Genomic DNA, 12,600 nt, shown 5'->3' on the forward strand with positions numbered 1-12,600 from the left:
AGAGAGAGAGAGAGAGAGAGAGAGAGAGAGAGAGAGAGAGAGAGAAAGTGAGCTGAGCCCTCACACTGGTGCTTCCTGACTACAGACTCAATGCTGGCAGCTATCTCTCCCTCCTTCCCCATGCCTTCCCTGTTATGGTGGCTGATTTCTCAAACTATGAGCCAAAATAACTCCTTCCTTCCTTCCTTCCTTCCTTCCTTCCTTCCTTCCTTCCTTCCTTCCTTCCTCCCTCCCTCCCTCCCTCCCTCCCTTTCTTCCTTCCTTCCTTTCTTCAGCTGTTTTTATCAGGTATTTGTGACAGCAATGGGACAGGTAACGCGTATGTCCTCCTATCCCCTTTGTTGGCGTCTTCTCTGCCCTACCCAGTCCAGGTGCTTCCATCCCTCTGTTTTCTGGCACAGAACCCTGTGAATAGGGCTGGGGAGATGGCTCAGCGGTTAAGAGCACTGACCGCTCTTCCAAAGGTCCTGAGTTCAATCCTCAGAAACCACATAGTGGCTTACAACCATCTGTAAAGGGATCTAATGCCCTCTTCTGGTGTGTCTGGAAATAGCTGCAGTGTACTCTTTTAAAAAATCTTTAAAAAAAAAAAAAAAAACATTTGGATAATACACAACTGACTTACAGAGTAGATAAGCAAAGCAAGCCTCAGCCCTGTGAGGGAGCATGCAGCATCCTCCTGTCTGCCCAGCTCAGCTCCCAAGATGTGGTTGCTCACACCTGAAATCTCAGCATGGAGGAGGTTAAGGTAAGAAGATTATGAGTTTGAGGCCAGCCTTGGCTACACAGGTAGTTCTGGGTTAGCCTGGGCTACACAGAGGAACCCTGTCTAAACGAAAGCAGGTAAATGATAATAATCTCTGTTCTGAGGCCTGCTCAGTGACCGTACCTTTGGATCTCTCCTGTAACTATGGCTTGAGAGTTTATTTTATTTACTTACTTAATTTTGGCATACAAACCTCAGCATGATTGACATCATTTAGTCCCTGGGAGCTCTGGGGGTATTGGTTAGTTCATATTGTTGTTCCTCTTATGGGGCTGCAAACACTTTCAGCTCCTTAGGTCCTTTCTCTAGCTCCTTCATTGGGGGCCCTATCCTCCGTCCAATGGATGGCTGATAGCATCCACCTCTATATTTGCCAGGCACTGGCAGAGCCTCTCAGGAGACAGAAGAGGGAGGGGGAAGGGGATAGGAGATTTTCAGAGGGGAAACTAGGAAAGGGGATAACATTTGAAATGTAAATAAAGAAAATATCTAATAAAAATAGGATAGACATTAAAATAGCTTATCTAAGTTGCCAAATATGAAAAAATATGAAAATATTGGACTTTTTAAATGTAATTCATATCTAACAATTTTCATACTTGTTTTGTAAGAGTTCTTACCATATGTTATTACTATAAGAGAGAGGGCCTTTTTAATTAGATAAAAGGCGGGGAAATGTAGTGAGTTGATCTGATGGAGCTTGTATTCTAGTATGAAATACTGGCTCCTTAGGATGTGGTTGCTCCCAGTGAGTAAATTCTCACACACTCAAGTGACACAATGTGTAACTTCTCCCCAATTTAACTGGTTAATAAAAGCCTAGAGACTGTGATTGGGGGGGTGGGGGAAGAACAAACCATTGATTATAATTCACATTCAAGAGAAGCATTATTTACATTTTAGGTAGGACCTCTTTGTTCCAATCGGCTGTCAGTTCATTTGTGAAAGCATCTACGTCACCACCGCACACATCCCAGAAGCTCGCGCATGTCCCTGTATTTCTCAGAACAGCGTTCCTCGTCCGTGTAGAGCTAAACCGAACACTTTCGGCAATTGTTCCACAAGGTCTTCCTCGAAGTTGTTAGTATTCAGTAGAAGGGAGGTGGGTGAGCCAGAAAAAACCAGGCTGATCTCCAAATTCAACTTCTCATCTGTGAAATGGGATTGAAGACAGCCAGAGTGTGAATCACAGTAAATGATGTGTGCAGGATACTGACAACAGCGTTGTGCCTGAACTATGTTCCTGGAACAAAAATGATAATGGCAGCTTTTCTTTGTGGCTGTGGTGTGTGAGACTGGGAAGGACGAGGAATCAATAAAGATGGTCTTTATTAAGATGAGGTTATTGTTTATAACACAGGCAGGTCTTAGAGGGGCTGGCTGGTGACAGTGGGACATTTGGCAGCCAGTGAGACATTTGGCAGCCAGTGAGAGTCAGGAGTGCACCCACATCGCTGACTTTCAGGGAGAGTTCTCTTTGCTTTGTTTGAGTGCTTGAGGCAAAGAGAAGCTGTTAATTGTATTTCACATCCTTATAGGCCTAACAGGAAGCAACTGGGGGGAGGAAAGTTCATTTTGACACATACTAGGGAGACACAAGCCCTCTGTGGCAGAGAAGGCAAGGCTGCTAGCGCCTGTCTCAGCAGATCAAATAGCAGAGAGGTGCTCCACTCTGCTTCTTCCTTCTCAACTTCTTCCTTAACCCTAGAACCCCCCACCCTCGGACATGGGGTGGTGCCACCCACATTCAGAATAGATCTTCCCTCTCAGTGAATCCTCTCTGGAAGTGTCCTCTAGACAAGCTCAGAAGTGTAAAATCCAGTCAGCTGGACAAAGACAATAAAATTAGGGGGTAGGAGGAGACCCAGAGGAGACTGTTGGTCTTCTATGTCTGGGGCTGAGGAGAGAGATCTCTGAGTGGGCAGATGGGGGCTCATCAGCATCCAGATCTGCCTGAAGCCAGAGAGATGAGGAGGCCACTCACTGATAGCTCACAAGGAAAGAGGCAGCAAGGACTGAGCAGAGACACCTGGGACAAGGGAGTCAGGAGTCAAGGCTAAGACCGGGTACCTGGCCAGGCAGTGACATAGACAGTGGGTAATGGTATTGGGGGCCCTGGAGGCTAGTCCCCAAGGCCCTTTCCCATTTACCCAGTGGAGCTTTCCAGAGACTATGTGTGGCATCTTCTGACAGCAGCTGATGGGACACATGCTTATCATGAAAACATAGTTGACTTAAATATGGGTATTGTGGCAAAGACCTGGAACCCAGGTTCTGGGAGATGGAGGAAAGAGGATGCAAGCCAGCCTGGGCTACAGAGTGAGACCTTATCTCAAAACAAAACAATCACAGCACTCAGGAAGCCAAGCCAAGCATCTCGTGAATTTGAGGCTAGTGTGGTCTATATAATGTGTTTCAGACAAATTGGTGTTACACAGTGAGATCCTGTCTCAAAACACAATAAAAAAATAACTTCCCCTTATTTAGTATCTTTCTTTTGTTTTTAAGATTTATTTTATGTGGGTTTTACTGTATAGTGGTTTGCCTGCATGTGTACCATGGGCACCTGGTGCCTTCAGAGCCAGAAGAGGGCAGAGTGGAGGGCCCCCTGAGACCGGAGTTACACATCTTTGTGAGCTGCCTTATGGGTTCTGGGAATCAAACCTGGGTCCTCCGCAAGAGGAGCTGGTGCTCTGAACCGCCGAGTCACCTCTGTAACACCGGGTTTTCTTTACTAACTTAATTAATCCTTCCATTTATATCAAAGCCTTGTAACTACCAGGCCCAAGGTTTGGATTCCCGTGCTTCTGTCCCTTTATTTCCTTTTACACAATGGGCACATAGCAAGTTCCTAATGTGTATGAGAGGGGATCAATGACACCAGGTTGAGATGTATGAAGTTGGCTTGGTCCCCTTGTGAAGCTCAGTCATTAGAGACACTGAAACAACATAAAATAAGCCACATGTATTTCTCAATCAGTAGGGCTCTGTGCATACAGGGCGAGTACACACTTCCAAAAGACCTCTGGGGTATTTCCTTTTTCTTTTCTGGACTTTTTTTTTTTTTTTAGCACTTATTATTAACACTTAGATCATAGTATGATTTGCTACTATTTTAAAAATAATTCTGTCTCTTGTGATGCTACTTGCTTTAATTCTATGTTGCCTTATGATAATATTTGCAGTCATAATTTTGATATTGCTTGTGATGCCTATTCTTGGCTATCACTTTGGCTACCTCTGAAATGAACTTACAATCCAAAATTAGAGGGCATACCTGTGAGAGTTTTTTAGGAGGTGGGAGTGGGGTGAGGGTTGGGGGTTGGTTTAAAGTGGGTGGATCCATTTCCAGTCTTGACCTTTGAGGTAGAAAGACACATACCTTTGATTCGGACCTTGAAGCTGGAAGATGCACCTTTAATCTGGGCCACCCCTTCTGTTGGAAACCTATACAAGGATGTGGACAAAAGCTTTTGCTGATGCCTGCTTGCTCTCTTTAGCCATCTTCCTGCCTTAGCTGGGATTACACTGATACTTCATGTTAAACATGTCTTTCACCTTCTCTCTCTCTTTTTTCATATGTGTGGTATATATGTATACACATGTGTACAGAGACCTGAGGTCACAATGTCTGCCATTTTTCTTCAATATCTGTTCACTTTATTTACGTACTATTTTTTTATTTACTTAATTATTTGTTTATTTTCATGTTTTCCGAGACAAGTTTTTTCTGTGTAGCCCTGCCTATCCTGGAACTCACTCTGTAGACCAGGCTAGCCTTGAACTCAGATATCTTTCTGCTCTACCTCCTGAGTGCTGGGATTAAAGACATGCACCCCTGCCACCCAGCAGCTTTATTGAAACAGGCTCCATCACTAAACTTCATAGATATGCTTCAGCTGGCTAACTGACGAGCTTCAGAGCCCCCATTGCCCCAAGGCTGGGGTTACAGGCATGCACCCTATGTCTGATCTTTTATGTGGGCTCTGGGGATCCAAACTGAGTGTCTCATGATTGCTTGAATGACAGGCACGTTACTGATCGAGCCATCATCAAAGCTCTGTGTCAACCAAGTCTAGGTATACAACCAAGTAGTGTCATTTACACTGATTGACATGGAACAAATCTTTAAAACTTTTGGTGTGAAACTGGACCGGGATGGACTGGTTGACCAGTTCCTCTTTCAGTAGCTTTCACATGCTGATTGCTTTGCAAACCTCATAAAATGCAGTCCTAGCATCAGTCACTTTGTAAATGACTGTGATTTAGCATAATGCCCTTGAGGTTTATTGGTGCTGAAGCAGCTGACAGAACTCCCTTTTAAAGGGTGGGTAATATTCCATTGCTCTATGTACCATACCATTTAGCAATGTTTGCACTGACAGGCACCTGAGCTGCTACCCTGGCTGCAGTGCATTGCTGTGTTTTGTGTTGTGAGCATGGTGTTCTGGGGTCCTTGAACTCCAGCCACTAAACCCTTCCCACATCTGGCCTAAATTAGAACTGTCAGCTAGAACTGCAATGGAGGAAGAAGTCAGCCATTTTTGGTCAAACTCTCGTCTCTAAATGTGTGGGCCCCAGTAGAGGAATCTTTTTCTCAGAGGAACTTGTATAGAAAACTGACCACATGTTGAGGAGATCTGGGAGGTTTCTTGAATTAGGGTCATTATTAAAACAAGCACAATTTCTTTTCTCCAAACTCTCAGTAAAAACTATCCCGGTCACAAGGTCGGGAGCGAGAGCTGAAGAGGTCAGCATGAAGGTTTCTGTTATTGAAGAAGAGGAAGAATGGACTCATATTTCAATTACCAAACAAGCTGCCTCACCAAACCTTGGCAACTTCTCTGAATATTGGGGATTTGAATTCACAAAGAACCTTAGGGTGAGGTGCATGGGACAGAGCCTAGTCTCTCACAGGACACAAAAGCCCCCTCTGGGATTCCTCTTAGGCAATGGCTAAGAACACTGCTATGGAAAGGAGTCATCAGGCTGTCGCTTTAAAATGCTTGCAGACCCTGGAGCCTGGAACTCAGATCTGGGTTCACCAGCTTGCACTGTGGACTAACATTCCAGCTAGAATCAGGTCTTTGTAGAGGGATCGGGACTAGCCTTCAAGCTTTCCAGGACACTAGGAAAAGTTCCCCCTTCCAGGGGAACGTGCAAACCACTGTAGGCCTGAACAACCCAAGTGCCCTGTACTGGCCTCTTGTGGTCCATCACTTTGGTTTTGGAGAATGGGAGGTTAGTTGCAAGCCCAGCTTCTTGGTACCCTCTTACTGGAAATGTCACTTGTCTATTAGCATATAGGATGATGTTATAATAGTTTGTTGTGATGGTTTGAATATGCTCAGCCCAGGCACTGGCACTATTAGAAGGTATGGCCTAGAATAGGTGTGTCACTGTGGGGGTGTGCTTTAAGGTCCTTATCCTAGCTGCCTGGAAGCCAGTCTTCTCCTAGCAGCCTTCAGATGGAGATGTGGAACTCTCAGCTCCTCCTGCACCATGCCTGCCTGGATGCTGCCATGCTCCCACCTTGATGATAATGGATTGAACCTCCGAACCTGTAAGCCAGCCCCAATTAAATGGTGTCCTTATAAGAGTTGCCTTGGTCACAGTGCCTGTTCAGAGCAATAAAACCCTAACTAAGACATTTGCCTTCTGGGTACCCACAAGACCAATCCTGGTTCTTTCAGCCATCACGTTTTTGTGACTTAACGATGCCCTTTAGCCATCAAACTCATTCTACTTTTTATTTGGCATTTGTCCATTTGATACATATATACATATATAAAAAGTCTGTACATGGTAAAAAATACAAAATAAGCATTTCCTTATAAATTATGAAGTTACACAGCTACCTTTTAGACTTTAAAGACCATTGCAGAGAAAAATAATGAGAGGGACACAGCCAGCCCTTCATTATGGTCATTCACAATAACCTCAGTATAAAACATCCATACAAAATATAGATACACAGTAGAGCACAGCTCAGGAAAGCTGCCCAGACTGCAAAGCTGGGTGAAACATGTCAGAGAGTCAGACAAGTCCACACCCCAGTGCCAGGAGCTAGCGCTCTGAAAAGGCTCCCATTGGAGAAGCAGAACGACACCAAGCAGAGCACTGGATGCACATGTCTACAGAGAGAGATCGCTTCTCCCGCCAAAGGAGCATCAAGAAACGAGAAGCTTGCTTGATAGTGCTTTCCCCTTAGACAGGGAGATGGTGCCCTTATTCTCCTGTGCTTTCTACTCTCACAGTGAGAAGACAGGATGGTTGACTGATACTCCCTGCAGAAAGGTGGCCACCCAGGAAGTTAGGGGTCAGAGGCTTGGTGTTTGACAGGACCTGACTCACGGTAAGCACTGGCAGTGGGACTAGAGACGCCCCTCTACACACACCCTGCACGTGGTGTCTAAAATAAATTTGCAATAAATAGATGCAATGTTGTGTGGAAAAGACCCACGCTCCCGTGGGAAGGGTTGTTTAGAGGTGGCAGCACAGAGCAAGGAAATGTCTCTGGGACAACAGAAAGGGTGATGCCACCCCTGAGAAGGTGGTGGGTCTGTTGTGGGAAGAGGCAGGATCCAGGATCCTGAACAGAGGTGGCCACGTGGGCGTTCCCTCTCCAGTTTCCAATTGCAACAGCCCCAGAGCCGCTGGAGGGGCTCCTAGGACACGGTGATTTCCTCATCCTCCTCGCCCTCCTCATCCTCATCAGAATCAGAGAAGTCTGACGGTTTACCGGGGCTGCTTGAGTGTGCCGGCGAGGCAGGCAGTGGCCCTTCCAGCAAATGTCGCGGGTCTGGGGGCGCGTGGTAGGCCAGGCGGGCACCCGGACTGTCTTCCTCCTCATCCCCAGGCCCCTTCTGGCCTACATCACTAAGGTCTGGATGGGGGTTTAGTTTTGTGGGAAGGGTCTGCTCTCGGCAGCCCCCGCTAGACAGGAGCTCCCGCTCTTTGGAGTTCCGCCATTTCATGCGTCGATTCTGGAACCAGATTTTCACCTGTGAGGGAAGAACCAGAAACAAGTTAGTGTCTGCTCACAATGAGGGGGTGGTGGTGGTGGTGGTGGTGGTGGTTGGGGCAACCCTTAGAAGCCAGGCTTGGGGAACATGTAGGAAGGCACTGCCCTCAAGGTGATCTCTGTGTTGTTCCCCACCAGCCTTGTAAGCCCTCTTAACTCTTGCTCCTCTGGTCTATCTACCTGCCTGCCCATTCATGTTGGATTGAATTCATGCTTTCATCCAATCACCCCCATAGCCATGACCCACCCATCCATCTATCCAATTCATGTGTCCATCCGCCTACTCCATACACACACACACACACACACACACACACACACACACACACACACGTACGTATCCATGTACACATCCTCCACCTGCATACACACCTACCCATGCATATGCATCTATCTATTTATCCATGTACCCTTACATCTATCCATCCTCTCATTCAGCACTTGACTCAGCTGGGCAGATGGGGGAGTAAGATAGAAGGGTGGGGTGGAAAAGGAGGCTGCTCTGGGGAAACCTCAAATAACTTGGCCTGGGTTTCCCCAGCTGCTCCGCCAGCCTAAGAGGCCCCAGAGAGCCCTTGCAATTGATTGGCAGGGGCTAGCGTGCCGTGCGAGGGTGGGGCGATGGAGGCCGCTCGCACCTGCGAGTCCTTCAAGCCAAGCTTGGAGGCCAGCTTTTTCCGGTCTGGCTTGCTGATGTACTTCTGCTTCTGAAACGTCTTCTCCAGGGCTTTCCGCTGCACGTCAGAGAACACGGCTCTGCGCAGCATACCCCGGCGAGGCTTGCCGCGAGCAGCCAGTGGCCAGGAGAAGGTCCCAGGGATAGGCACGACGCTGGAGGAAGCTGCGGGGTGAGGGAGGTAGAGAATGAGCCGGGTGTCCTGCAGAGCCGAGCACCCGCCTCTCCCAAGCTGTTTTCGCTAGCTTTCTCCCTCCTTTTTTCCCCTCGAGTCCCCTCATCTCTTTAAAGCATTCCTTTTTCTCCCCGTAGAGAATAGACGGAGAACCAACCTGTCTGAATGAAAGGCGCTTTCCGCACAAATAACTTTCGCTTTCAACCGTGCAAACCCGGATTAGGAAAAAACCCACGAAAACAGCAGCCACAATTGCCTGTTGCTTCCCTCCACCCACTTCTATTCAATGGTCTTACAGAAACAATCCGCACCAACCAGCTTAAATAGCAACAGAATAAAATAAATTACAGAAATGAAAACAATCCCACAGAGACCACTCAGCACACCTCCACTTTCCCCCCAAGACCCACGGACACGCAATCACCTTGGTGCTGTCTGTACCTTTTAAGACAAGGCACTTTGCTGGTTTGGCAGACAGAAAAAAGGCTGCTCTGGCTTTAAAAAAAAATCCAGTCATTCATCGTTTTAAAAACTACATATGATTTTTCTGCCTCCCCAACAACGTAAAGAAATCGGCGTGAATACAAGGAAAGTGGCGTCTAATTAGCACATTGACCGCTTCCCACTGGGAATTGGCGCTATGAAAAGGGGGAGAGTTTCGCTTTAAGGGAGAGAAAAAGAAAAACAAAAAGAAACAGAGACGCTAACGAAGCGTGAATGGTAATTGTGTAGTAATGAACTAACCGCAAAAGGCTATGGACAAGCAGCGAGAGCCATATATTACCGGGACAAAAGAGGTTTACACTCAGGCTAAACACAACTGCAGGCGGAGACCATTGGGAGAGCGGTGATGGCAGAGGCTTCTCTACCCCCAATCTTTCACATTAAATGGACACGAAAAGCTATTTATAAAGCTCGGGTTGTTTTTGTTAGACCATTGAGACCCGGGAGAAAGGAGCAAATTCCATTGTTGGCAAAAGCCTGAATGGTGGTGGAAGAGAGTTTCTTCTCTCAAAAAAAAAAAAAAAAAAAAAAAAAAAAAAAAAAAAAAAAAAGCGTCGCGAGTTTCTTTTGCTGATGTTGGGAGTGCTGTCCTGGTCTTGCCCTGCCCCCACCCACTGCACCCTGGCTCTGGTCCCTTCTTGTCTAGTGGGCTTCCCTGCTTTTAAAAGCAGCTTTAAAGTGTTCGAGGCAATGCTTGAACACTCGTAGTTCTCAGCATGAAAACTCTTGAGGGTGCTTCTTCCGCCTGTAGACTAGGACCCAGAGCGGGATTCTGCTAACTGTTTCCTTTTTACAGAAAGAGCCCACCGGCAAGATATAGGGTTGAGAAATCAAATTGTCACGATAAGGTTGGGGTCGCGGGAGGATCTAGACTTCCTACCCTTAGGTAACCCCCAAGCATCTCACACAAGAGGGCACCCCATGCGGTCTTGTGGAGGAAAAAAAAAGGAGCCCTGAATGAATGTTAACAGGAAATTAGCTGCGGCTGGTAGGTGTTTTTCGGCGGCGTGGAGGGGCGAGGGCCGGTCTGCGTGTGGCTGCCGGAGGAGCTGGCCAATTGGTCACGGTGCTGAGACCTTTGTGGCGAATGGTGGCCAAGTGCACCAACTCTGTGGGAAACGGCGGCATGAAGGGATGCCAACAGCTCCTCGCCGGGAAGGGAACCGCCTCAAATGTGGACCATGACAATTCTTGCTAATTTGTAGAGCAGGGAATTGGTGCGTAGTGTCAAGCAGTCACTGCTTGTGCTAAATGGGGTATCAAATTGGCGCGACGGATTCGTGAATGTTGTACGCCTCACAACCTCTGAACCAGAGCGTAACCCCGAGGGGTGGACGGAGAAATACGACTTCGGGGTAGGGAGCGACCGGCCGGGACTGGAACGGGCGATCTAGCCCGGAGCGGGAAAAACACGAAAGAGACCTACCTGGGAAATAGGAGGATCTGATAAAGGGTTGGAACGAGCCTTCGAAGTATGGAAAGGCGAACGTCTTGGGAGGAGGGCTCTGCAGCAAAGCCGGCGAAGTTTCTGGTAGGGCGAGGGGAGAGAGAGAGAGAGAGAGAGAGAGAGAGAGAGAGAGAGAATTTGATCATGTGTTTGATCACTGTGTGGAGCATCGCCTACACGATCTAATTCACACTGCAGCAGGTATCAGAGGCATCTTTTAAAACGTATTCACTAAGTAAAAGAAATTTGCGTAGCAGTCGTCTCATTTGTGCCCCCATCTCATCACCATTCCAGAGACTTAGGAAAATAGGGAGGGGTGGGGTGGGGTGTTGCAGATCTATCCATAATAGTACAAACCAACACAATAAACGTACTTGTTGGGTTTAAAGCAAAAAGTCTCTTTCCTAGTCTTGAGGGCAGGAACGCAGACACCAAAGCGCGTTCGCTGAGACGCCCGACTAAGGAACTGCACTCACTGGCCCGGGGCTCAAGTTCATTTTGAGGATACTCGTAAGGCCTGAGACTTTTCTTCCCCTTAAAATCTCAGTACCTACGTTTCATAATCAGTAACCTGGCCCTTGAGGTCTGAGTTCCTGCGTGGGAATGTGCACTAACAAGCGCGGAGGAACAAGTTTGTGAAGGATTGAGTGGCTGTCAGGCCGCACGTCGAGGGCACGGCTGTATCTTACCTCTTCTGGGCGCCGAGGAAAGGATGGCATTCACCCCAAACTTCAGAAACGTGGGCTCGCTGGCAGGGGAGAGGGCAGTCTGTGGAGAACTGCCCCGCCGGCTCCCGGACCCAGGAGAGCCCAGGTCTGAGGTCCCTGAGTCGGCGAGGGCTGCGGGGGCCTCCTGACTGGGGGGTGACAGGCTGGCAGCGGGTATGCTGCGGGACAGGTAGGTGGGAGGCCGGCTGATGCGGATCAAATCTTCTACTAGGAAACTAGAGTGGCCGGAAAATGCGGATTGAAGGGACTGGGGCAGTGTTAAGGTGGGCGTGGGTCGCAGGAGGCTAGGGTATCCCGCGGGAGGCGCAAGGAGGCCGGGGAACATCATGGTTAGAGCGGGTCTGGCGCAGTAGCTCCCTTTCCCTGGGCCGGAGAGCAAGCGCCTGGCTTCCCGCCCCTCCCCCGGTGCCCCTCTTCGGCTCAGTATCCTGGTAACCGTCCTACTTGGGCGTCTGCGAGTCTTCTGTGGTTCTCCGGTCCAGGAGATGGTTTTATAGTGGCCCGCTCGCTCCAGCTCTTTGAAAACTGACAGCTCTGACAATGAAGTTCAACAAAGTTCTCCACTCGGGCTTCATTCGCGGGAGGCTCTAGGCTCTCTGATTGGTTCAGGGATGCAATTTATGATTGGATTAGTCTTCATAAGCATGGCCCTCACAATGGGGCGGCAACAAAGGCCGGTGCTCATCAACGCTGTGCATCGACGGCCTCTGCTATACAGTGAGTCCCCAAAGCTCTCGCTGGAGGTTTTTGTTCTGAAGCAACACCCGGGCTAATTAAATGCCTATTTAGAAGTTTCAGATGACATCTTGCCTCATAGAAAAGGAATTATTTAAAGAACGCACTAAATTTATCTGTGGCCCCCTGCTGAGACTAGAAAATAAATCAATAAATATTCATAGAACTACATCTCCAGGCTATCGGTAAAATAACTCTCCCTTGTGTGTGAGGGGCCGTGTGGAAAATTTCAAGCCCTTGTATGAAAACATACCGATCTCCAGCTATTTCTCACTCAATGGGACTCGTAGAGCAGATGCGAGGGATGGGTTAGAAGTCCCACTCCCACACCCAGGGAGACTTGGAAATAGAAACTCCGGTGCCATCCGACGACAGTCCGACAGTCCGTCAGGGTTGGAAAGATTTAAGGGGTGTTGTTTTGTTTTGTTTTGTTTTCGGAGAATAGTTGAATTCCAAAGAGGGAGGGAAGGAGTGAGGGAGCAGGGAGAGGGGAGAGGGAGAGAGAAGAGAGAGAGGGAAAGAGGAGGGAGGGAGGGAGGGAGGGA

The 12,600-nt window shown here is 48.1% G+C and overlaps 1 protein-coding gene across 1 annotated transcript; it reads right to left on the bottom strand.

Annotated features, from left to right (window-relative positions):
* Nucleotides 1-6,502: 6,502 nt before the first annotated feature.
* On the bottom strand, nucleotides 6,503-11,765 carry Dbx1 (developing brain homeobox 1). Its single transcript, XM_021169185.1, has 4 exons — nucleotides 11,282-11,765; nucleotides 10,572-10,673; nucleotides 8,429-8,631; nucleotides 6,503-7,770 (listed from the first exon to the last, which is right to left on the bottom strand). The coding sequence occupies exons 1-4, from the start codon at nucleotides 11,646-11,648 to the stop codon at nucleotides 7,435-7,437; spliced, it is 1,008 nt and encodes a 335-aa protein (XP_021024844.1). The 5' UTR covers nucleotides 11,649-11,765; the 3' UTR covers nucleotides 6,503-7,434.
* Between the last annotated feature and the right edge of the window lie 835 nt (nucleotides 11,766-12,600).

Source organism: Mus caroli, chromosome 7, assembly GCF_900094665.2.
Source record: "Mus caroli chromosome 7, CAROLI_EIJ_v1.1, whole genome shotgun sequence".
NCBI lineage: Eukaryota > Metazoa > Chordata > Mammalia > Rodentia > Muridae > Mus > Mus caroli.

What these genes read in the sequence shown, in the direction of transcription:
- Dbx1 (XM_021169185.1), bottom strand. Translation starts at nt 11,648, where the DNA reads ATGATGTTCCCCGGCCTCCTTGCGCCTCCCGCGGGATACCCTAGCCTC. An exon ending in CAGATCCTCCTATTTCCCAG is followed by an intron (nt 8,632 to 10,571) that starts GTAGGTCTCTTT and finishes CTCACCCCGCAG; the next exon opens with CTTCCTCCAGCGTCGTGCCT. An exon ending in TTGGCTTGAAGGACTCGCAG is followed by an intron (nt 7,771 to 8,428) that starts GTGCGAGCGGCC and finishes CTTCCCTCACAG; the next exon opens with GTGAAAATCTGGTTCCAGAA.